The sequence below is a fragment of the Trematomus bernacchii genome, unplaced genomic scaffold (assembly GCF_902827165.1).
Source record: "Trematomus bernacchii unplaced genomic scaffold, fTreBer1.1, whole genome shotgun sequence".
NCBI lineage: Eukaryota > Metazoa > Chordata > Actinopteri > Perciformes > Nototheniidae > Trematomus > Trematomus bernacchii.
In genome coordinates, this window is record NW_022987564.1 from 595,465 (window position 1) to 619,563 (window position 24,099).

General features: G+C 40.0%; 1 protein-coding gene across 1 annotated transcript in view; it reads left to right on the plus strand.

Annotated features, from left to right (window-relative positions):
• ptprua (protein tyrosine phosphatase receptor type Ua) overlaps positions 1–24,099 on the plus strand; it is a 246,712-nt gene that overhangs the window by 113,726 nt on the left and 108,887 nt on the right. The window contains exons 3-4 of the mRNA XM_034125463.1: positions 4,183–4,454; positions 18,785–18,866. Of these exons, the coding sequence (XP_033981354.1) occupies positions 4,183–4,454; positions 18,785–18,866 (354 nt within the window). The remainder of the gene's footprint in view (positions 1–4,182; positions 4,455–18,784; positions 18,867–24,099) is intronic.

A 24,099-nucleotide genomic window follows, 5' to 3' on the forward strand; every position in this document is an offset into this window, starting at 1 on the left:
ATTTAACAAATGCAACGTCGTCATACAATACTTAAAATTATCCAACAATTGTTTATATATCTGATTCTGAAATGGGCCATGCATACTTACTTACATTTGATGTGGATGCTAATCCTTTGTACTTTTCAAACAGTGCTATTAGTAGCTTTATCTAAGACCATGATCCCCGAGGTGTTTCATCTCTTTTAAATCTCCAAGTGTCTGTTTTTAACTGTTCAACATTTGTTCACATAAAGCTAGAGAACATTTTGCCAGCTGAAGATCTAAAATGATTAATAAAACGGGGACTTAGAGATCAGTTAAAGGTCATGCTTTCCCGGTTATTACCCGTCCCCTTGTGTGTTATGAAGGTTTTTCTGCATGGAAACAGTCTGCAGAGTCACAAACCCTCAAAGTACACCCTGTAGCGAGTAAAACTCTAACACAGAAAATACCTGTCTATGCTGCCCCAGAACGCCTCGTTGGACATTTCTCATTTTCCATCGTTTACTTCTTGGGTATAGTGAAGTATTTCGGGTATAGTGACGTAACGTAACGTAACGTAACGGCTCCGTTACGTTTGGACCAATCCGCGGACTTCCTCACACACACACACTCGGCGGGACGTTGCGAGGCTCGCTGCTGCGAGGAGCGGGACACTGTGAGCTGGCTCACTGGTGTGGGGTCAGCGAGACAGCCAGACACCGCGGAACTCAGCCTGAACACACACACAAACTCCCAGCCAGGCTGCGGGTGTGTGTGTGTGTTTCGGGCTGGGTTTCGCTGTGTCTCGCTGTCTCGCAGACGGCCACTGGGCTCACAGGGAGGGGGGGGGGCAGGAGCTCCAACAAGCCGTGTAGGACAGAGAGTGAATACACATACTACAGAGATGCTGTATGAGAAACCAACGTGAGTTTGGAAAATTGCACAATATAAATCTATTCTAGTAGACCTCAACAATGGAATTATGATCAGTAGAAATGGCCATGACATGGGACCTTTAAGGAGTATACTTCATGCTTTGTTTCAGGGAACCATTTTCTTTTAATACCCAAAGTGAAAGAACGATGATATGAACATTATATATTTGTATCTTTAACGTTACTAGAGGTTTGTTTGAATCTTTAATGAGTTTAATTCTAGATATTTTTAACATCAAAATAGTGAACGAGGGAATTTCTGCAACATAATATACTTTGATATTGGACTAGCCATTTTTAGCGTGTTTAAATATGCATAAAACAAGTTCAGTGCAATCACAGATGCTTTAAAGTTAAAACATTCTTTTACTAGAGCTGGATGAAAGAATCTTTCTTTAGAACAAAATGACTTAATGAGTTGAGGTTTATTGAAAGATATGTATCCTCTTGTTTTCAATCAGACTGAACCAAATCTGCCTGATATTGATCTTAAATGAGGCTTTAGTCATTTCCTTTTTGCAGTACATTTCATGTTTTTTAATTTTAGAAGACATTTCGTTACATTCATTTGACTTGACACTGTTCTCCAAGGGTTTTACAGTTAGTGCATTCAGCCTAGCCACATTAAGAGTTAGATGTGATGAGAAATAGTGACTGAATCTCCTCCAAACAAATAACTAGGAGCGTGTTCAGAGCTCAGAAGAACAACCGCTCCCTGCGTCTATAGGCGCCTCTCATTGGAAAAGACTTGCATGTCAGAGTTCTTTTGGCTCTTGTTGCCGAGTTGACATTGCTCAAGGCTTCATCTGTTATGCAATAGCTGTTGATGCTCCTGATCCTGAACGCCTCTCCTTTCCTGCTCTCCAACCTTTGCACATTAGGCAGCCTGTAAAAGGAACTAAAGTCATGACAGGACAAACTCATTTCACTTAAAAATGACTGCTCGGTTCAAGTCTGGCTTTTAATGCAACATCTGAAAACAATTCTTGAAATGTTATCTGCCGATTAAATGGGTTCAAGGTTCTTTATTGTCAAACTGACATAGCTACAGAGTAATTATGTATGGGTGCTCTCAGTTGTAATCGGGAGGATAGCTTTAAGGGGGTTTGGCACAACTCTTACCTCTTAATTGTCTCAGTCGGCCGTTATCGTCTAGTTGTATCGTGTATAATCGCAGTTCGGTTCAAATTTGTAAGGCGACGACCTCTAGTGGCAGTAGATATTATGACAAGAGCAAGGGAGAAAGTCAGGCGACGTAGTTTAGAGAGCGAGTTCAGGGTGGATAGATGTGTCAAATAAACACAGGAAATGTGCAGTGTATTATCAAAAGTCAGCACATTAACTAGCGTAACAAAGGTAATTATGAAATGCGACCAAGTTCGAGGATTTCAGATGGACGGATACAAACATCCCAGGACTTTCATGGGTGAATTTTACGCATGTCCCTTATTAAACTAACATGATGTACATTTGTTACTCAAGTTGCATAACAAACGTATTTATTTTGTCCGAAATGAATGTTTTCTGAGACCTAACCAACTCGTTTTGTTTTAATTCACAACTTAAGGCACATGATAGGCACACAAAATACGATTATTTCACAATGTGCGTGTGCTTGCAGTGAGTTATTGTCAAGTTCGTGATACAAACTGATAATGAGCATTTTATGGGCTGAAAACGATGGAAATGGTTGGAAACTAATCATTTAGTAGAACAAGTATTTTATTCCACACATTTAAAAAAAGGAAGTATGTTAATACTAATACTATTCTTAATTGGGATCCTAATAAAGTCAAAGACAAAGTACATTAGCTTTTAATAAGACCCAAACCATTGTAAGTGCTTTGGCTAAAAAGCTTTTGGCTTTTTGCTACAAAAGTGAGTTTTTTAAAAATCACAAATGTAACCATAACACATTTAGAGAAAGCACTTTAAAAAACAGAAAACTAAATCTATTTTCTGACTTCATAGAGATCGTTTAAAGGTTAAATGTTTTGTATGCTGTAACTTTGATTTACAATGGGTTTCTAAGAAGTCCAAAAAGGATCCTTTCTAGTTAAAATAAAAAGTACACTTCACATTGATCTTGCCCTGCTCTGTGGAGGCCACGGTCAGAGGCTCAGCTCCCTCTTTACACCCGTCATTACCGCGCCCTCGTGTTCAGAGCAACTCTTCTGCCAGCAGCGACTCTCTGAACCTCCGACCAAAAGGAAAGCCCGGTCTGACACCCAGCGCCTCAGCTTTGAACACACCAGATAAGAGGCGGTGCTGCAAAACTGACGGATGCCTGGTGGAAGAAGCAGCGAGAGACACTCTGAAAAACAGACAAATTGCCCGAGAGGATAACACAGATATTCTGGGTAACAACCTTGAGCCTGTCAACTTTGGCTCTCGGGATCTTATTCAGAGACTTAGAAATAAAATAAGAAAGCGGACGTTCTTCAGCGGGTGAAACCAACATGACATATCTATCCGGGGTGGAGGTGGATGTTGTTATGTTTCCTACTTCAGGTCACTCAGATAGCCCGACAGGTGAAGGTGCAGAAATGGCTGCTCATTGAGAAGAAGGAGTGTGGAGCTTATAGCCGCCGATGTCTCTAAGACGAGTCTTTGCTTGGCAAGGTCGTTGTGTTTTATTAGCCCTAAAGTTTCAAACTACTCTTTATCTGTGAAAGCAGTTACCTCTAAGCTGTGTTTAAGAGCCGGTGTTTGATAGTAAAAAGGCACTGCGGTGACACTTTCAGGATGCGAAAGCACAAAGTCAACACATTCTGTGAGTTTAATTTAAACATCTGCACATATACTTGCAAGCTCAGAAAAGCAAGTTATCCAACAACATGTATTTGAGGTTTTTATAAACATTGATTCTCAGACATTTGCAATGTTAGTATAAGATGAATCATTATCTCTAAGCCAATATACAAATAAGAACACAACTAAATATATGGAAAAGTAAATGGCTTACATTCAACAAACAAATTCAAACCATGATTGGCAAAACATGTGGTGAATACATCAATCATCTACCATCTATCTTCCCAGCGTTGTTTGGCATTTTGAATAGTGATTGATTGAATATTCCAAAGTTTGATATGTTTGGGGATCTCTATCTCTTGACTTCGTAATGTTTTTATTTCTTTCAAGTGATGAATGTACTATTTATTACAATTGACCAGAATATCTCCCTTTTGTCCGGGACATTGAAATCTTCCCAAACACTTTGACCAGCACCATTTTATTTTACGGAAACACTTGTCCTAACGCGTCTTTATCCTCCCTGCAGGCTCCTTCATGATGGTGAACTCCTCGCAGCATTTCGGTGGTCAGCGCGCTCAGCTTCTCTTGCTCCCGCTCAGCGAGAACGACACACACTGCATCCAGTTCAGCTACTTCCTGTACAGCCGTGATGGCCACAGCCCCGGAGACCTGCAGGTCTTCATCCGGGTCAACGGGGGCCCCAAGGGCAGCGCCGTGTGGAATATCTCTGGTTCCCAGGGCCGCCAGTGGCACCAGGTGGAGCTCGCCGTCAGCACCTTCTGGCCCAGCGAATACCAGGTAAGAGCTGCACAAAGCTACACATTTACCCCCAAAAACACCCATTCAAATTCAAAGGCTTTAAGGTCATATGCACAAGGCTACAGTGTTGGCAATGAAAATCTTCTGACCCGAGCTCCTCCAACAATGCAACATATATAATAAAATACAGAAATACAAAATAAAAAGTAGTGCAAAAAGGCTATATACATGTCAATAGAATATGGGATTTGGGATATGTACAAGGCTTTGTATTACATGTTGAAGTAGTTCTGGCTGGACATGGTCGTCTACCAAACGGAGGGTCAGTGGTTCAGTCCCTAGCCTCGGCAGACAACATGTCAAAGCAACAAACTCTACATTATTACATTGGATTTGGCGACCGACATACACTTCAATATGGTAGACATGCATAAGGTAACATTTTGGGGTTAACTATCTTAATACTTATAGCATTGAACGTCTAACCCCTGACATTACATTACATGTTACTTGTTAGACACTTTTATCCAAAGCGACTTAGATATAGTCAATACTGTGGACAATCCCCAGAGGAGCAACTTAGGGAGAAGTGTCTGGTCCAGGGACACAAGGGCTGCAACGGGGATTGAACCTGTGCTCCCCTGATCCGAAGGTCAAAGCACTATCCCAGTGAGCCACAGCCTCCCTGATCTGCAGATCACCCAAAATGCAACATGGCCAAAGGTGTGGAGGTGTTTTACAAGTTGCTTTGCATGAAGTGTCAGCTAAATGTAATGCAATATAAAGAGTCCAATTTGGAGCTACTGAATCTGATAAAGGTTTTTTCTCAATTGCCTTCTTAATATGAGCTATGAGGTCCTGCATGCACACACAACATCTGTTCGATAGTCGATGGTTTGAGAGATTTCTGTGTTTTTTTAATCTCACTTGTTTAATCATTGATTTCCAATTGGAAAAAAGTGTGATATCAGCTTAAAGGTGGGGTAGGTAAGTTTGAGAAACCGGCTCGAGATACAGTTTTTGTTATATTTCATGGAATGCTCTTAACATCCCGATAGCAATGAATATCTTAAGTGCTTTGACAAAAAATCCATAAAGAAATTTCATCTGTGGAAGCCGTAATACTGTAAAAAGCACGACCAATCATCTGAGCCGGCCCGGCTAAAATAACTGGATGGCCTACCTGCCTGTCAGCCTTCCATCTGTGCACAAACTTATCTCGTGCCCTCATTGGTCATGTGCACGTTCGTGTGTGTTGGAGGAGGGGCTCTGTAAGGAAGTGGCAGATTTGTTCCGGCTGTGTATTTTCAAATTCTAGCGATCTCGAGCTGGTTTCTCCAAAATTACATACCCCACCTTTAAGGGCTGACATTAATAAATTCTACTTACATTTTCCAGTTAAATGTCCCTTTTCAAACCTTTATTCAACCTCAAACCTCACCAATTATGTTTTTGGTCTGATTGGTTGGTATGGTGTTGGTTTGTCAGCAGGATCACAGAAAGACTTCAGGTTTGATTCTGTAGTGGACGTGTGTCTCATTGGCCAAGAAAGAACCCATTTAATTTTGAAGCAGATCCTCATCATGGGCAGATGCAAACATTATTCTACACTTATGGAAAGGACCTTGGCGGCTCTGCCTCCTTATGCAGTCTTAAGTGTTTCTCTGTACATTAAATATTAAAGCTTTGGAACCAGGGGGCTTTAAGATCAGTAATCCATCACACTCTATTCTGGCCTCATTTCAGCACCTCGTGAGAAATATAAAAATATTTCAGTTTTTTTAATTGGATCCAAATGAAATATCCCACCCACGCTCACTATAATTTGTCCAAAGTCCAAACATTTTAAACGGTATCTTTTCAATAAAACACTGTCAAATGCTCCCTTTATTTCAGTGTTGCATGCAGGAGGAAGAACATTTGTAGCTTCAAGACAGTTTGTTCTGCCAATGTCGTTCTTCTGTTATGTAATAAATATAAATTGAAGCACTGTCATTTGAAGTTAAAGGAGAACACCACAGATTTCTACCCATGAAGATCAGTTTGACAGAAAGACTTCAGACACTCTTGTGTGAGGAAATTAGGAATGTAACCGGAAAGAGGAATTATGGGATATGTAGGATCTGGTGTTTTTGGCGTTTGACGATTCCTTCCGGACTTAAAGTCAGGATATCTCTACCTCTGCTGCTTTCACATCTTTTTCATCTGCTTCTTCTGAACTTTATGAAAGTGAAAAACTAAATTGCTGGAGCAGCCGTTCATAAATCCAATCCTGTCCTCTCAGCAGTGCTGACATGATCAGCTAAGTGATAGCTAAGTAATAAGGTGACTGTCAGAAAACGGATTCTTATTTTGAGTAATTTCTCACTTCATTGATTCATGTTGTGAACTAATCATACTTAACCAGTGACGTGCGGTGAGGTTCTGACTGCACGTCGCTGTACTTAACTGCACAAAGCTTCAAAACGGATAGGTTTACTGTACCTCATAGCTGACCTTTTTTAAAGAAGCATGATTTCCTTTAATAAGATCAGCATCACTGCCTTGTTGCAGCTTATTTTGTCTTTTCAATCAAAGATGTGAGGTGCTAGCATACAACTACATGTAGTTTAGTTTAGTTTAGTTTATTTATTTTTTTCGAGCGTGTAAAACCAAAGAAAATACAAATGAAACAAAAGGTGATACAGACATGATACAGTACAATACAAATGAATGCAATAACAAAACGAAACATTTAAATAATAATTGAATAATCTGCAGTATCATTGTCTGATATCAATAACAATAAACAATAAAGCTTTAGCTAATTACACGTCCGAAAAGTACAAAACTACATGTGTGCACTTCACCTGTTACTCTCCTACGTTTGGTACTGCTGTCCAAATCCGATCAAAAATAACCAACCCAGCATTTAGGCGCTGCAAGATGGATGCAACACAACAGATACACATCGGCCAGTTGGTGAATGTCATCTTAATTTCAGAAGCAAAAAGCTTACTTAATAATATTGTATATTTCACCATAATGGAGATGTATGTTGGCAATAATCAGCAATATGATACGTTTTAACCTAACCTGCACAAAGATTTGCATATGAGGTAATATTTTAAAAAGTTATTTCATTATGATATTATATTTAAATAGTGTTTTTGAGAATTACATTACATGCTACTTGTTAGACGCTTTTATCCAAAGCGACTTACATACTCAATACTGTGGCAAATCCCCACAGGAGCAATTTGGGGTGAAGTGTCTCAGGGACACAACGACATGCTGACTGCAGTGGGGTTTGAACCTGTGGCCCCTTTATCCCAACACCAAGGCGCCACACGCGCCTCTATACAGTATCAGAAAACAGAATAGCTCGATACTCAAGTGTAATGATTTTTCATACACCACTATTTCACTGATTGAACTCATTGTGAATAAATCATAATGTCAGGTCCCTGTTCTGTTAAATTGTAACCCTAAAATTGTGTAGCCTATAAAGAATTATGATAAACATTACACATGCTAGCATCAGCATCTCTCATTTGTATTGTTATAAACTCAATCACGACTCAGGCCTTGTAAATGTCTTGAATCAAAGGTTGCATTTTCACTTAGCAGGGCACTTAACCGTCTCATTGGTCCCTGTGTACTGAACCTTCTACTGCCAGCGTTATTACCCTCCCCCTATCCTTCACATACATGCAACAATTAGCTAATTGCGGCTGTGCCATAAATCACATTAGCTCAATAGGTGCACAATCACAGTGGGCGTGTGTTTGCATTGTACCTTTATTTATTGGTCCATTTACCCGCATGCTGCAGTGTAATCGATATCTCTGTTTGATGCCTGTGTTGTCGATGCTGCATTATTAGCGCTGTTGTGTAGCTTGTAAGGTTCTGATGACTGCCTCACCTCATTACAGCCGATCATTTATTCCCTAACGCTCTCTTTCTTCACACCAAGCCTGCCGACCCCCCTACAAAAAAAAAAACAGGCGTTAATGAGAAGGCTGGCGGGAGCGTGGGTCCAAACAGTCAATTGACCTCAATTGCACGCGACCCCCATTGCGGAGGAGCCGGTCGGGCTTCTGCTTCCATAACCTTGGTGCACCGTGGGCCCCTTCTCAATAAATCAAGAGCCAGTTAATGAGATTAGAGCGCTGCACAGATCAATGAGGACGGCTTCTCCATCCTCTGCCGCCGTAAGCCACTCGCACAAACAGCCAAACTGATTTAAAGTAATGATTTTCTTCCCCTTGGTGAGGATGGGAGAAGTTTGTCTGTCTTGCAGAGGAGGTGGAGGTGGAGGTGGAGGAGGAGGGGTGATCTCTAAGGGAAGCCGAGGTGTAGCATCAGACAACTCGGCTCAGACGTTTGCTTTAGCGCCGCAGTGTTTACCATTTGGACAGGCGTGCATAAGCAATGTAATCCACTGGTGATGTGTGTCCAAGCTGGCTGAGTGATGGGGAGCAGCTGTTCTCTCAAGTCCTCCCGTCGGGCGTGTAGACACTAAACAGATTGCTTTATTTGTCCTATAAAGCTGTCTGATAGGCAGCACATAATGAAGCAGGTAGAGCTGAGCTGATAAGTGTGGAGAGACTTTTACATGGGTGGAAAAGCGAGAGTTGCTGGTGGTGAGGTTCACTGAACTTCTCATGGCGTGTGCACATTGAAACACTCGGTCCAGACGTTGTGTTTGGGAGAGAAACACAGGGATTTGAGCCTTTGCAGACCATTTACATGCACACAAAGCTAGAACACACTACAGGCAAGGGAAAACCACAACAAGCTAAATAAGTCCTCTTTAAAATGTTATGTCGAGGCGTTATGTAATGCTACATTTGGTGAAATTAAGAGACGCAAATAGATTTAGCTAGTTAGTTAAATAAAACCCTCATGTGTATTTTTGGATGTTTCTTTGTTCCAATAGTCTACCTCATGTCAGTGACGGCAAAATGCAAAAGCTGATCCCAGTCCAACATATCTCTGTAGCAGTCTGTGTTTCCTCAGGGTGTTGATGCTCGCTGATCACAGGGATGGTTTTTTTCTCCATTTAATCCAAACCACCACTTCCACCAGTGTTTGTCCACCAACACACACAAACACACACACACACACAGACAGACACACACACACACACACACACACACACAAACACACACACACAACAGACAGACAGACACACACACACACACACACACACACACACACACACACACACACACACACACACACACACACACACACACACACACACACACACACACACACACACACACACACACACACACACACTCCCCCCCCCCAAGCCCTCTGAAGTGGAAGTCCTCTCAGCTCCTCTGCGGCCTGCAGGCGTCATCTGTTGGCTGCGAGAGCTGGACAGAGATCTTTATCGACAGATAAGTGGAGCCCTGTGGGGCCGAGCTGTGAGTCCCAGTGGAGGGAGAGGATGAGGAGGAGAGGGCCGTGTTCCCAAGAGGAAGAAGAGGGTACTTTTTAAACAGGCACCATCTCAATTGCATTGACATTTGGCAGCAAACAATTACACAGTGTTTTTTCAAGACATAGTAATTGTACATCTTAAGTTTGTCTGTCCGAAATGCCTTTTTCTTTTTTGACACAAAGATCAAATAAAAACAGTAAAAAGTACGAACAATACGAACATTAGGGAGTGATCAGGACTTCACAGTAAAATCATACGTTTGTAGAAATACTATCTGGCCTATGAGGTTTTACGAAATCAGTCCACTTTCTCCATCGTGACACAAATACCATCTCAATCTTGTTCCTCTTCAAACACCTAATGGACACTTTGATTCTTACAGACTAATGAGTGGTTCAGTGATGATTTATTTTTGTAGGCAGACATGGAAGTTACCATCTACCTCGTTCCCTACACGAAAAGCCAATGGGATTTCTCCATGTGATTTTGGATTATTGCCGAAAGTAATCTCTGTAGCAAACACACATTTATGATACCTACACGTTTTGTTCTGCAGGATAATCTCCACATAATAACACCACGTTATGATTTCTGAAGTAAAAAGCTAAGCTAAAGGCGGCTAACATTATTTACTGATGGATTTTATGTCGTAGAATAAAAATCTCTTCAGTTTGTGTTAACCACAGATCTTATTTCAGGCTAGCAACCAAGAACATTCAAGAAAACCCTGAAGACTAAAAGTAATAGTTTATCCAACCTTATTTCTGCCATACTGCTTCATTCCCTGGGTGAAAGAAGCTACAACACAATAGAAAAGTATACAGGAGAGATGGAGGAACGATAAGAGAGAAGCAGGCTTAATAGTGAAATGCACTGGGAATTAAGATAGATAAGGAGGACAAAGCAGTGAGGGAGGAAACCAATACATCCAGAAAAGGTGAGAAGCCAATGTTTCCAAAATAGCTTCTCTTTAGCACCTACTGTACCTCCCACACTCTGTCTGACAGGGAGAGAGTGAAGCGGTCGGATCAATGTTCTCTGCTGTCCTTCAATGACAAGCCAAAGTCCCATCTCCAAAAGATAAGTGTGTTCACCAAAGTGTAGAAGTGTGAGACCCAGGTCATGAACTCAGATGTCACATGCTGATCAAATCAGATTCACAGCCAATAGTTTAACCAGTGTTAAAGAGCACATATTCTGCTCATTTTCAGGTGTATATCAGTATGTGGTGTCTCTACTTTAAAGAGTCCTCTCCTGCTGATGTTCAGGTGTATATCAGTATGTAGTGTCTCTACTTTAAAGAGTCCTCTCCTGCTGATGTTCAGGTTCATATCAGTATGTAGTGTCTCTACTTTAAAGAGTCCTCTCCTCCTGATGTTCAGGTGTATATCAGTATGTAGTGTCTCTACTTTAAAGAGTCCTCTCCTCCTGATGTTCAGGTGTATATCAGTATGTAGTGTCTCTACTTTAAAGAGTCCTCTCCTGCTGATGTTCAGGTGTATATCAGTATGTAGTGTCTCTACTTTAAAGAGTCCTCTCCTGCTGATGTTCAGGTGTATATCAGTATATGTAGTGTCTCTACTTTAAAGAGTCCTCTCCTGCTGATGTTCAGGTGTATATCAGTATGTAGTGTCTCTACTTTAAAGAGTCCTCTCCTGCTGATGTTCAGGTTCATATCAGTATGTAGTGTCTCTACTTTAAAGAGTCCTCTCCTGCTGATGTTCAGGTGTATATCAGTATGTAGTGTCTCTACTTTAAAGAGTCCTCTCCTGCTGATGTTCAGGTGTATATCAGTATGTAGTGTCTCTACTTTAAAGAGTCCTCTCCTGCTGATGTTCAGGTTCATATCAGTATGTAGTGTCTCTACTTTAAAGAGTCCTCTCCTGCTGATGTTCAGGTTCATATCAGTATGTAGTGTCTCTACTTTAAAGAGTCCTCTCCTGCTGATGTTCAGGTGTATATCAGTATGTAGTGTCTCTACTTTAAAGAGTCCTCTCCTGCTGATGTCCAGGTGTATATCAGTATGTAGTGTCTCTACTTTAAAGAGTCCTCTCCTGCTGATGTCCAGGTGTATATCAGTATGTAGTGTCTCTACTGGGACATGTCTCCATGCTTTAATGTTCAAAAAGCTCTTTATTTTTCTCATACTCCCTGTGCTGCAGCACCTCTTTTCACCCTCTGTCTGAAACCAGAGCCCAGTCTGCTCTGATTGGTTAGCTGGCGCCGGCCTGCTAACCAATCGCTGGTGTGATTGGTCAACCAGTTTAGAGATGTCCCGCCCCTTAGCCTATCACAGACAATGTGTTGGAGCGCCACCCAGTAGGTCCGTGAGGGTTACATAGTGATTTTTTTCTTAGGCCTATGTTCTTTCTTTGATGCTGAAGTGAGAATTCTGCTTCATGCTCTCTAAAAAAAAGTTGTCTTCAAATAACAAAGGCCTTTGTTCGTTGGTGGTGTTGGATAGATAGACAAGTGCGCACACACACACACACACACACACACACACACACACACACACACACACACACACACACACACACACACACACACACACACACACACACACACACACACACACACACACACACACACACACACACACACACACACACACACACACACACACACACACACACACACACACACGGTCTCTTCCTCCTGCAGCACACTCAAACTGTACACCTGACTTTTTGTCTTCACGCTTCATATATTTCAATGTTTTCCCGCCACATTGCCAATACGGATCAATAGCCTCATTCTCGCCGGATCAATTAACAGAACCGTGTTTCAATTCCTGCTCAGCACATTCTTCAGATGATTGCTTGTAAGTCGTTAAATTATCAAAGTCCTCGTGAAGATTGATGGCACATATTGAGAGCAGCGTCATCAATAATGCACACACATCAATCATTTCTGCAGCGCTATAATAAAAATAAAAACCGAAGAAATATTAATTACTGTGCAAATCTTGTTTTTAATTCATCCTTTTTACTGCCACCGGTGACTTTATGTTTTCACTGCGAGGCCTCCGTGGTTTCTGTATGGATTTTGTTGAGCTACACTATCAACTCTCCGGCATTGAGGTTTATGAGCCGAACTCCACTCGGCAGGAGGTGAATATTAAAATGCCTGCATGCTTTTTTACATCAAATACGACTGTCCAGCTGCCTTTTAACCGTCTCCACTTGCTCTTCTTGTGTGGCCTGCCTTCTGATTTGGATTAGTTTCCTTTCATTTCATGTGCGACAACACAACGATCCATCTCGGCAGATGGCACCCTGCTGTTCGCAGTAAACCAAACCTTGAATCACACTTCACAAATTGTGCTTTTGCTGTGTTACATGTTGTTCAAAACCCTGAGAGGTGGCTGGAGAATGACAACACCTCGAACGGGGTTTTTTCAATTGGATAAAAGCCATTTTGTTTGCAGAAATACATTTTCCTCCATGCCTTTTTGTTTGAGAATTGGAAAAGGGTGAAACTTTGCTATCAAATATTAAAGATGCTATCAGGCCCCGTCATGACAAACACTATCAGTGTGGCTTCAGCCTCCACTCTCCACTCTCTACCTCCTCCTTCTGTGCAAGGTGTTTCCTTCTATCTTCACCGGCAGTTTTCCTCTACATACATCTTTTTATATCTCTCCTGCCTACAGCGGACCTGACAGCTTAACACATCGCGACTAAGAAAACACACACAGATAAAGCCTAAAACTGAAGAAAACATCTTTACCAATTGGATTTCATGCACGGAAAAAAGGTGCAGAAATACATAATGGGAAAATTGAGAAATGCATATAAAGCATGTGTGCAGAAACATATGAATGAAATGGTCAGCTGAGCAAACACAGAAAACACAGCCAAATGCAGAAAGTACTGCCAAATGATCAAATGTATACACACAAATAAAGAAAACACAACCACATAGAGAAGCAAGCGTCAAATGAACACAGCATAAGCAAATATAGAAACATGCACAAATACATCTGAAAATAGTGATATAATTGTTCACATACATATAACTTAACCAAATAAACAAACTTAGTACACACAAGGACAACATAAGCAAAAACAGACATGCCGAACAAATACAGAAACCACTCAAAAAAGAAAAATGAACATCAAATAAAGGACAGAAAAAAGCAATTACAGAAACAAGAAAAACATTGATGACTCATACATGCACTTGGAGACAAAATCCAATGCTTCAAACCCAGACAACTCAAGCAAATACAAATGTCCTCCAAATGAAGACAACACAAGTGAATATCGAAAATATTGTCAGTTATAAAAAAGCACTCTAAATACAGGAAAACCAACAAAATACAGAAAAAAGTTGCAAATACAGAAGCAAGAAAATACACAAATACACGAATAGACAAATACACTTGGAAAATAGAGACACAATCCAATGTTTCAAAGACAGACAACTCGACCAAACACAGAAACTTGCTACAGTAACTAACCCTGATCCTAACCCATAACAAATACAGTAACGAAATATAAGTATATTTTATATTTATTGTTAAATTGGTGAAATGGTTTTTGCTATCCCATTGTGTTTTCTGTGTCTGCAGTGTATTGAATTTGTACTGTAGTTTCAAACACTCAGCAAACCGTCTCATTTCCAGCGCTCTGCTTTGTATGTGCAGAGCAACAGCACTGTACTCATTTGCATAATATCTGTGGTTTACGTTTGCACCGATATTGGGCGCCAAGTTCCCGAGCGTCTGGCAGCGTGGCTCTGAAACACACTGAGAGCGAGCCCAGATGCAGAGGCTTAACGAGTGAATCGATGGTGGTGGGCGCATTGACGCGTGATGAATTGAAGAGTTAATCGGTCTGACGTCTCTAATGGCCCAGCATAGGAATGAAAAATAAAAATAAATTAGTGGAAAGAAAGCCTTTAGTCGGTATCCATCTGCCAAGGCCTTTTGTGGTATTGATTGGCCCCGGGCACTTAAAGCCTGATGTATTGTCAACTTTGCAATCTATTGCCCGTCTGAGTGCGCGGTCACACACTGACTTCCACTGTGCTTTGACATGCATAACTAGTGGGTCGAACACACACACACACACACACACACACACACACACACACACACACACACACACACACACACACACACACACACACACACACTCACACTCACACTCACACTCACACTCACACTCACACTGCAATCACAACTTACCAGCTGTTAACGCACTCACGCCTTAGAGTTCAGAGTTTGTCGTAATGTATAATAAAACTGCAAATAGAAACTATAGAACCACATAGAGAAACAAGCTGCACATCAGATACAGACAACACAACCAAATAAATAATCTCACAGACTGACTTCCACTGGGTTTGACATAGATAACTAGTGGCTGAAACGCACGCACGCACGCACGCACGCACGCACACACACACACAGCAGTTGTGTTGCTGCAGTAGAAAGTGAAGCGTTGTAGAGGGAATGATTTGGGCTCTGCTGACTGTAATCACTGCTGAGAAACCCTGGATGACTTTGTCTCTCTCTGGGAGGCTCTCCATCCACTCTGAGGCTCCGCATGCTCCCGCCTCATTTAGATGACTGAGTGAATATTTAGGATGCGTTTAAGGACTCCTGCAGCTGCTGTATGGATTGATTAAAGTGGCAGAAGAGAGATTTATTCATGTTCTGTGCAGTGTACGACTTTACTTATGAGAAAACTAAACCAAGATGTGTTGCCATTTGAAAGTTCTTTGAAAGTTGACCGTCTTTGAGTCTAGAGTTAGGGTTACAACAGGTGTGTTTCATTTTGGTTAGTCTGTTTGTCTGCAGGATTATTCTGAAATCTAAAAATGCTGGAATAGTGCAGTACACGCCAAGGACAAATCCATTTAATTTTGGAGTGGGTCTGAGTGACGGGGCAGATACACACATTTATTTTCACTCATGCAAAGGTCAGCAGTCTGTGAGTGCACTTCTAGTTTCTGACTGTTTTTCATCTCGTGTGAGTTTTCTTTGTTTATGTTTCTATATGTATTGTTGAAACTGAGTAATTAAAGGTAGGGTAGGCAATTCCCTTCAGAAACACTTGTTATATTCCATGGAATGCTCCTAACATCCCGATAGCAATGAATATATTAAATGCTTTGGCAATAAATACATTAAAAAATGTCATCTGTGGAAGCCGTGGCGCTGTAAAAAGCACGACCAATCATCTGAGCCGGCCCGGCTAAAATAACTGGATGGCCTACCTGCCTGTCAGCCTTCCATCTGTGCACAAACTTATCTCGTGCCCTCATTGGTCATGTGCACGTTCGTGTGTGTGTTGGAGGAGGGGCTCTGTAAGGAAGTCTGAAGGAAGGGGCAGATTTTCTCCGGCTGCGTACTTTCAAATTCTTGCGCACTCGAGCTGGTTTCTCCATTCTTACCTACCCTACCTTTAAAGTTTGCCACAATTTACTGCCTATTGTCTTTGAGTCTTTGAAGGAGCTTATGCACCTGGTATCCTACCGCTTCTCCAATCTTTATGTCTGAGTGTATAATGATGGTAGTGATAAGTTGCATTTGTTAGATTGTGAAGATTCAGCAGCGCAGTCTTTTGGTGGTCTTAATGATTTTATAATTCCCTTGACTGTATTCTACGAGCATTAAATCGAGTTAGCTAATAATCTGTGGCTCGGCTTCTGCAATTTCCTGAATTAGCGTCAATGGGTTCTGTATGGTTGTGAACAATCTGGAAGCTTTTGTAACTTAACATTCTTCACTTGGAGTTCCACCTATTGGACTTTTGTGACCTGGCAAATGCATCTTTTGGTCTTTGTCAACACATGTACCCATGAGGTGCAAACTGTTCCTAACTGTCCTAAACTTTGGGATTAAACGAATGGTCTTTGATGGTCATATCTGCTGGTTAATCAGCTTTCCAGTGACTTGCAAGTAGACAACAAAGTCCCAGTCCAGTCCAACAAGCAGGTTAGCAAAAATATTGCATGGAAATACTAAGAATGAGCTCCTGTGAGATGTTTCAAAATCCCTAAACGCAACCCAGCAACAATTCATAATCACTAACTGAGAGTTAAGTAACAGCATGCATTTGACAGAGTATTGTACAGGGGAATAGAAGGAAATATAGACATCTAGTGAATTAACTGGGTTAGGGTTAGGGTTGACCTGAGATTCAAATGTTGACATCTGACACTAGATGGGGTTTTATAAATAAGATTCCCCGTGTAGTATGTTTTGCAAAGTTAATGACTTTCAGGTCTTTATTGTGTTATGTTGAGTCATTGTTTTTGATCGAGCATTTAGTTACCTGTTGGTGGTTTGCCATTAGGAAACAGATGGTTAAATCAAATTAATGTTATTTACTTATAGGTCAAATATACAAATTAGCTTCAATTGGCTTTCCTTAGACATTGATCCAGATAAGAACCCCCCCACTCCCCCCCAATATAAATAAATAAATTACCCATTTAGATAAAGGCGTGGAGGATAAGATTTAGTTTGGCACTGGGATTTGCATTTAGACAAGCAAGCTATTTTATTGCCAGAAAATTGGATTGCAAATTTGTATCTTCCATTTACCTTGTGGGAGTTTAAGCACACAGTATATCCAGCAATCCAAGCTATTTATGAATATTGAGACATCACTGGGATCCATGCATGCAGGTCCGCTCAGGTGCAGAAATAGGCATCTTTTATAATAGTTTTACCCATGGCTTTTTAATACAAAAGTAGTGGTTTAAGGGAGCTTGTTTTTCGTTTCTGATTGGCTTACACCAAATCCTGATATTAGATATATTTCCCTCTACTGTTGAGGAGACACAAAAAGGTTGCTTTGCTAATGTATTTTATTATAGCTGTTATTCAAATACTTTTTTTATAATGAAACAACTGAACCAGAAATGTTAAGAACCTTCAAGATTACTGTTGTTTTCCTTTTGCTCAATGTTTTGCGAGCTAAAATAAATAAAAGTGGATTAAGAGCGTTTATTTTTTTGTTTCTTAGGCGCTTATACCAAATTACCAAATCCTAATACTAACATGTATTTTCCTCCGGTGTTGAAGAGACAGAACGGTTGCTTTGCTAATGCGTTTTTTTTACTGTGTTGGAATGAAGGGACTGAACCAGAAATGCAAAAATAACTTCAAGATAACCATTTGTATTGAAATATCAAGTTTAACACACACACACACACGCGCACACACAAACACTAGATGTGTTCCCCCCCCTTATGTGCCCATCCCCCCATGTGAATCACACAAACACACACAGAACAATATGATACATTTCCCGCTCCTATGTGCCCATCCCCCCACATGGATCACACCTGGCACACGCAATACATGTTCAGTGTCTGTTCTTTTTCATGTATACCAGTAGTCTGATACAATATGTACAGTTTGAAAGGGTGTTAAACGAAATTTGGTGATGATTAATGGTTTTTGTGTTAATGTAATAGCAGTTAAAACAGGACCGGTCAAATTTGACCGCGAACACCAAAGTAAGGGGGGGGGGGAAACGAACACAACAGGAGGGTTAAACTAAAACACCATTTGTAAAGTATACAATAGAGCAGAAATTAGTTAAAGCTCTGCAGGCCCTTTTTCGGCTCTAAATTGTTGAGGTGTGATGGCCCATTAATGGAAAACTGATGGACAACAGTAACCAAATATTGATATTATAAATATATCCCTATGCAATTGTAAAGAGAAGAAAAGGTTGCTCTGCCAATAACTTATATTACAGCTGTTATTAAAATACCGAAAACTTTAGCACAAAACCTTCAAGATAACGGATAATGGAGCTTTCTTAATTCTTGGTGGAATCAATGGAAAATCTGTCTGTTTTCGACAGGCCTTTGTACTCCTTCCCTCTAATTTCCTACTTTGTCTGTCTACTTGCCACTCAAGATGTAATGGTCTGTGTTCATTTAATTTACGCATTGTCTTCCACAGGTCATCTTTGAAGCGACCGTCTCCGAGGAGCGGCAGGGATACATCGCGCTGGACGACATCGTGCTGCTCAATTACCCCTGTTGTAAGTACCTGTTCTGCACTCACCATAGCACACCTGCTGACCTTTTCTCAGTCAGCGGGAGAAAGTGGCCGGCATAATGACGAAATCCTGGCCAGAAAGCTTCAAGAATAGCTTCCCGTAGCAATGCACCTGCAAGTATAACCGTAGCTGTCCAAGTTTCACAGCAGGAAGTCTCTCTTTTGTCCATAGAATCACAGGACACCTGTGATTCTACGGACAAAAGAGAGACTTCCTGCTGAAAAAACTGAATAATTTACTTTTTTATTATTATTTTTTCATTTTTGTATTCATTTATTTAACAGGGACAGTGCACGTTAATCAACATTTCTGTACAAATGCCAGAGTTATTAGCGAAGAGGCTATTTGTCCCTGGACAGATTTTGTAAGTCAACCTAAAACAAATTTAATTTTAAACAAGTAAACTTTAATTAAATGTATTATCTCAACAGATTTCACATAACTGTATTAGGTTAGTTGAAAGCAATAGTTTTACGTTTAAATACAAAACTATTAGATTCAACTTAATATTATTGCTTACAACTAACCTAATACAGTTATGTGAAATGTTTTGACATAATACATTTATTTAAAGTCAATGTTTCTGAGTAGATTGCATCATCCCGCTCAGGAACATTCAGTTAAGGCTGCAGTCAAATGGACGTCCATCCCAGCAACAATTAGAGAACCAGAAGTACCATTCTGTTCATTAAAACTCATTTAAAAACATAGGAATCATCTCTGTCATTTACAGTATTGTAAACCTCCATGTTGCACATTTTACATGCAGGCTCCTCCAACAGTGCAACACAATAAAACAGATAAAATAGTGCAAGTAAGTACAAATAAAATATAATATAATATAAATAATGCAGAATAGTCTATATACAAGTAATTGGAATATTGAAGTTGCAAACAGATGAATGTTATGGATGTTCTTTCAAAAGTTCAGGTGTTTAACAGTCACATGGCCTGTGGGATGAAACCGTCCCTGAGTCTGGTAGTTTTAGTCCAGAGACGATGGAAGAGGGGGGGGTCAACTAATGCACATGAAACTGGCACCTGTCAGAGTGTCTCGCAGCAGGAAGTCTCTCTTTTGTCTGTGCAGAACAGCTGACCTTTCCCCGGGCTCCCAGCAGGGTGTTTTTAAAACTAATGTGATGTTGCACACAGGAAAGGAACAGCTCGTGGTGGTACTTTGATGCTCTCTGGGAGTTGTTCTTCTCTTTGTCCCTTCTGGATGTCAGGGGGTTTGAGGCTCTATGAGTGCTGGTAATGTTACATTATGTTCTGTTCTCATACGTTTACCATTATACCTCCTGCAGAGCTTTGGTGCACAGGGTCTGCAGATTGTAGTAACCATTACTACAAATGTACTCTAACCACTAGGCTTGTACAAAAGCAGATCAGATTGGTCGTCCTGAAATACGTCATTGGAAAAGCTGTAAAAAGAGAAAAGGTGGTGCCTGAACAGAAATAATATGATACAATTGAAAATGGCCCGTTATTAGCTTTTTATTAAATATCATATTTATCCATTTAATGGTTTCCCGAGTTCTTGTGATTTAACGCAGAGTGTTTGATTACATATAATTACAATTAGTCAGTTCTACGCTGGCTGCTAATTGAATGGTAAAGCGAGTATAATGCAAGGTTTTTAATTAGAGGCCACACATACAGTATGTAGATAATTATGTTATGGTTTCCGTCATTATTAACAGATTTGTTAGTTAAAGGTCCCAATAAAGTACGATCTATCTATCTATCTATCTATTTGCCTTGTTGTTCAGAAAACTTAAACCTCACTGCTTAGATCACACTGACCTTTACTCATAACTGTAACACTGTTTTGCAGCAGCATAAATGTGGGAAAATGTTAATGAATGATAATGTAGGTTATTCATTAGCTCATGAATTTCAGATTCCTGGCTCCACTGAAAAACCAGACTGGCCTTAAATTATAAATCATCACAGAAGGAGGAACTGAAATAACCTTTTCTAAAAAACCAGTGCAACTAGTTTTTCTGTACCCATCTCATCTAAAGTTTTACCATTCAACAACACTCTCTAGATATGAGACCCAGACTTCTTGACGTCGGTGGTTGGACCCATAGATATATATAAACACTAGATGACTCACCCGCGCTGCTGGCCAATGGAGACCGACGTTGCCACATGGCGGCCATCTTGCCACAGGCAGCTCGCTCATTCATAACATTATGTCTATGGTGCACTATTGAAATAACCGTAGATTGCTCAATTTTCAACCAATTTTCAAACGGTTTGGTTTGTTATAAACATCAAAGATGCAGTTATGATACTGCATACTTATAATTATAATCATGAACTTTTTTTTTTCAACATGTCTTATTGTCTCCTGTATCATAGCTATGCTAATAACGTTTATAATACACCAAACCGTTTGTCAAGATTTCAGCGAGTTAAGAGTATTTTTGTGCAGATCACTCATAACGATGTCATAACGATTTTTTGGCTTGAGTAACCATTAGCCAATCACCAACTAAGGTAACCTCAACACCTTATCACCTGAATCTGCTCCTAGAGCACCATTGTGTTCTTTTTAACCAAATATCTCTCAGAGGGGCGTGGGGAGGGGCTCCTTATTTTCATCTGAAGTAACAGACAGAGAATCAGCACTTTTGAAACAGGGCTGAAACAGAGGGGATTATGGGATGCTGCAATGATCTGTTTGGTGTTTCGAGCCAAACACTTCAGAGACATGTTTTGTATTTATCTGAGAGCTATAATATATTGATGAAAAACAGTATAATAGGGGACCTTTAATATACCATAAATGCATGAATCATAGAGCACAATTGATCTATTACTCATATACACAAAGTGCAGAAAAATCACAAAATCGCACATTCTTCTGTAGCAGCTGGTGTATCCGCAGGAGCAGTCACCCGTAACAAACCGTAAAACACACAGTGACACAAAAGATAAGTAAACATTAGCAAGCTGGCTTTATATTTGCCCATAGGCTGCAGTAATAACGCTATGTCTCCTTAGGAAAGATTCAAGTCAATGGCTAACACTTTTTAGTTTGCATACCCACTCATTTGACATTTGTGTTGTTTTTCCTCTGGAGTCGGTGTCTTTATTCTGAACACGTGTTTCAGTCAAGACCAATCTCTCCTGCATTAGGAGTAAGAGGCAGCATTTCTAATTTGGAAAAGGAACATCTCAGACAGTCTAAATGCTTTTGGGACTGACATTACCTTGCCTGTTTATGTTTAGCTGTATTAATTAAGGCTACACAGGTCACACGTACACACTACTGGGCTTTTAGATCTTCTCAGTTACTATTAATGCAGCTGCCTCATCCTCGAATGACTTCTCCTATAATTGGGGCTCTGGACGCTTCACTTTAAAAGATGACTTTAAAGTTCCTGCAGACAAAATACTCCGACTGACAACAAAATGTCTACAGGGTGTACATTTTGTTTCCACTTTATGTCTCGTCTGCAGAGTTAATAATAAATACATGGTTTCAATATTGGATATTAGGTTTTGTCTGATAGACGCACCTGAGGACATGTTGTTTTGGTTTGAGAGAGACCATGGAAAAGGACTGCAGAGAGGAAAAAGAAAATGAGCAATTGGTAAAATCTAAGATTCAATTTATATCTTTCCACCCAGCCAGATGTTGCCATCGGTTACTAAGGAAACCAAGGATAAAAGTGTTGGTTATGTGAATAGTGCCAGTCTGTGCATCATTGGTGCCGGAAGAGACGTTCGCCCAGAAGATATCTTATTTACACCTCAGCAGGAGCTCAAATCACTCTTTTATAAGATAGAGGTTTCATATTATATCATGATTATTTTCCTTTCATTGCTGTATACATCATTATATCAATGATGTGTTTCCATTAGAATTGCTTTTAGATGACTAACATGTTCTCATTGTTTGAGGCTTTCCAGGAGATGGAGGTTCAGTGATAAAAGAAGGACAATGATCCTTCACTTTACATAAACAGATGTTGTTAGCTTCCCACCTGTCACATTAGAGAATCTATTTTCTCCTCAATTTGTGTATACCGCAGCTAAAAGAGTTTTTAGCACTTTGACTCATTTTGTATTCTTCACCACCATTTCTTCTGACAAGCTGCAGAGAACAAGAAAACACATGAAAACAGATGTAACAGGAAAAGTATATATATATATATATTATGAAATAACTAAGTTTATAGTACAGGCTTATGAATACTATCTTCTTAATCACTTGTGGTGAAAAGTTAAGTAAGCTAACTAACCACAATTTGATAATAATTATTAAGCTAACTGTCTGTGTTTAGCTGCATTTGGTGGAAAAAAACATCCACAATAGTAGGTGTTGAGCTTTGTTAGCTTATTTATTGCAAAACATTTGCTTACCGTTAGCATGACATGACATTAGCCGGTTACTAAGATGTAGCTATGCCTACATTTGAACAAAAACAGATGTAACAGGAAATGTATATATATATATATATATATATATATATATATATATATATATATATATATATATATATATATATATATATATATATATATATATATATATATATATATATATATACATTGATTATAAAACATATAGGAAACTAGTTGCTGACCTAGTATTACCAAACATGCTACCAATATGTAGAAAAATACATTATTACAAAATGTACATTCTGTGCTTCTTGATAGCAAAACATCAGTTGCAATCTGCTAACTAGCTTTAGCATCAAATGACAGTAGAATTTAGTTTTGACTAAACACTAAACTTTAGAGCAGGGGGGTCAAACTCAATTTCATCACGGGCCACATCAGCATTATGGTTGCACTCAGAGGGCCGGTTGTAACTTTAAGACATAAATATTTAATATATATAAAATAATGTATTATATTACATTATGCCTCTGCATTGGATTATTATCGGATAGGGTAATAACTTCAATTAACTACGTCTGAAAGCAGAAGTCTCTTCAGTGAGAATGTCCCAAAATGATATTAAAAGAAAAGCCAAATTCTGAGAAAAAGTCAAATTCTGAGAAAAAGTCAAATTTCAGATGCATTGTGGGACATGTAGTTTATGGGCAACGTGCTTCTGTAAAGCGGCATGTACAGTAACCGTATAATAAACATATTATATTCTTTGCAAGCTCTTGTGGGGCCACATGACATGAAGTCACGGGCCGGATTTGGCCCCCGGGCCTTGAGTTTGACACCCCTGCTTTAGAGCAAT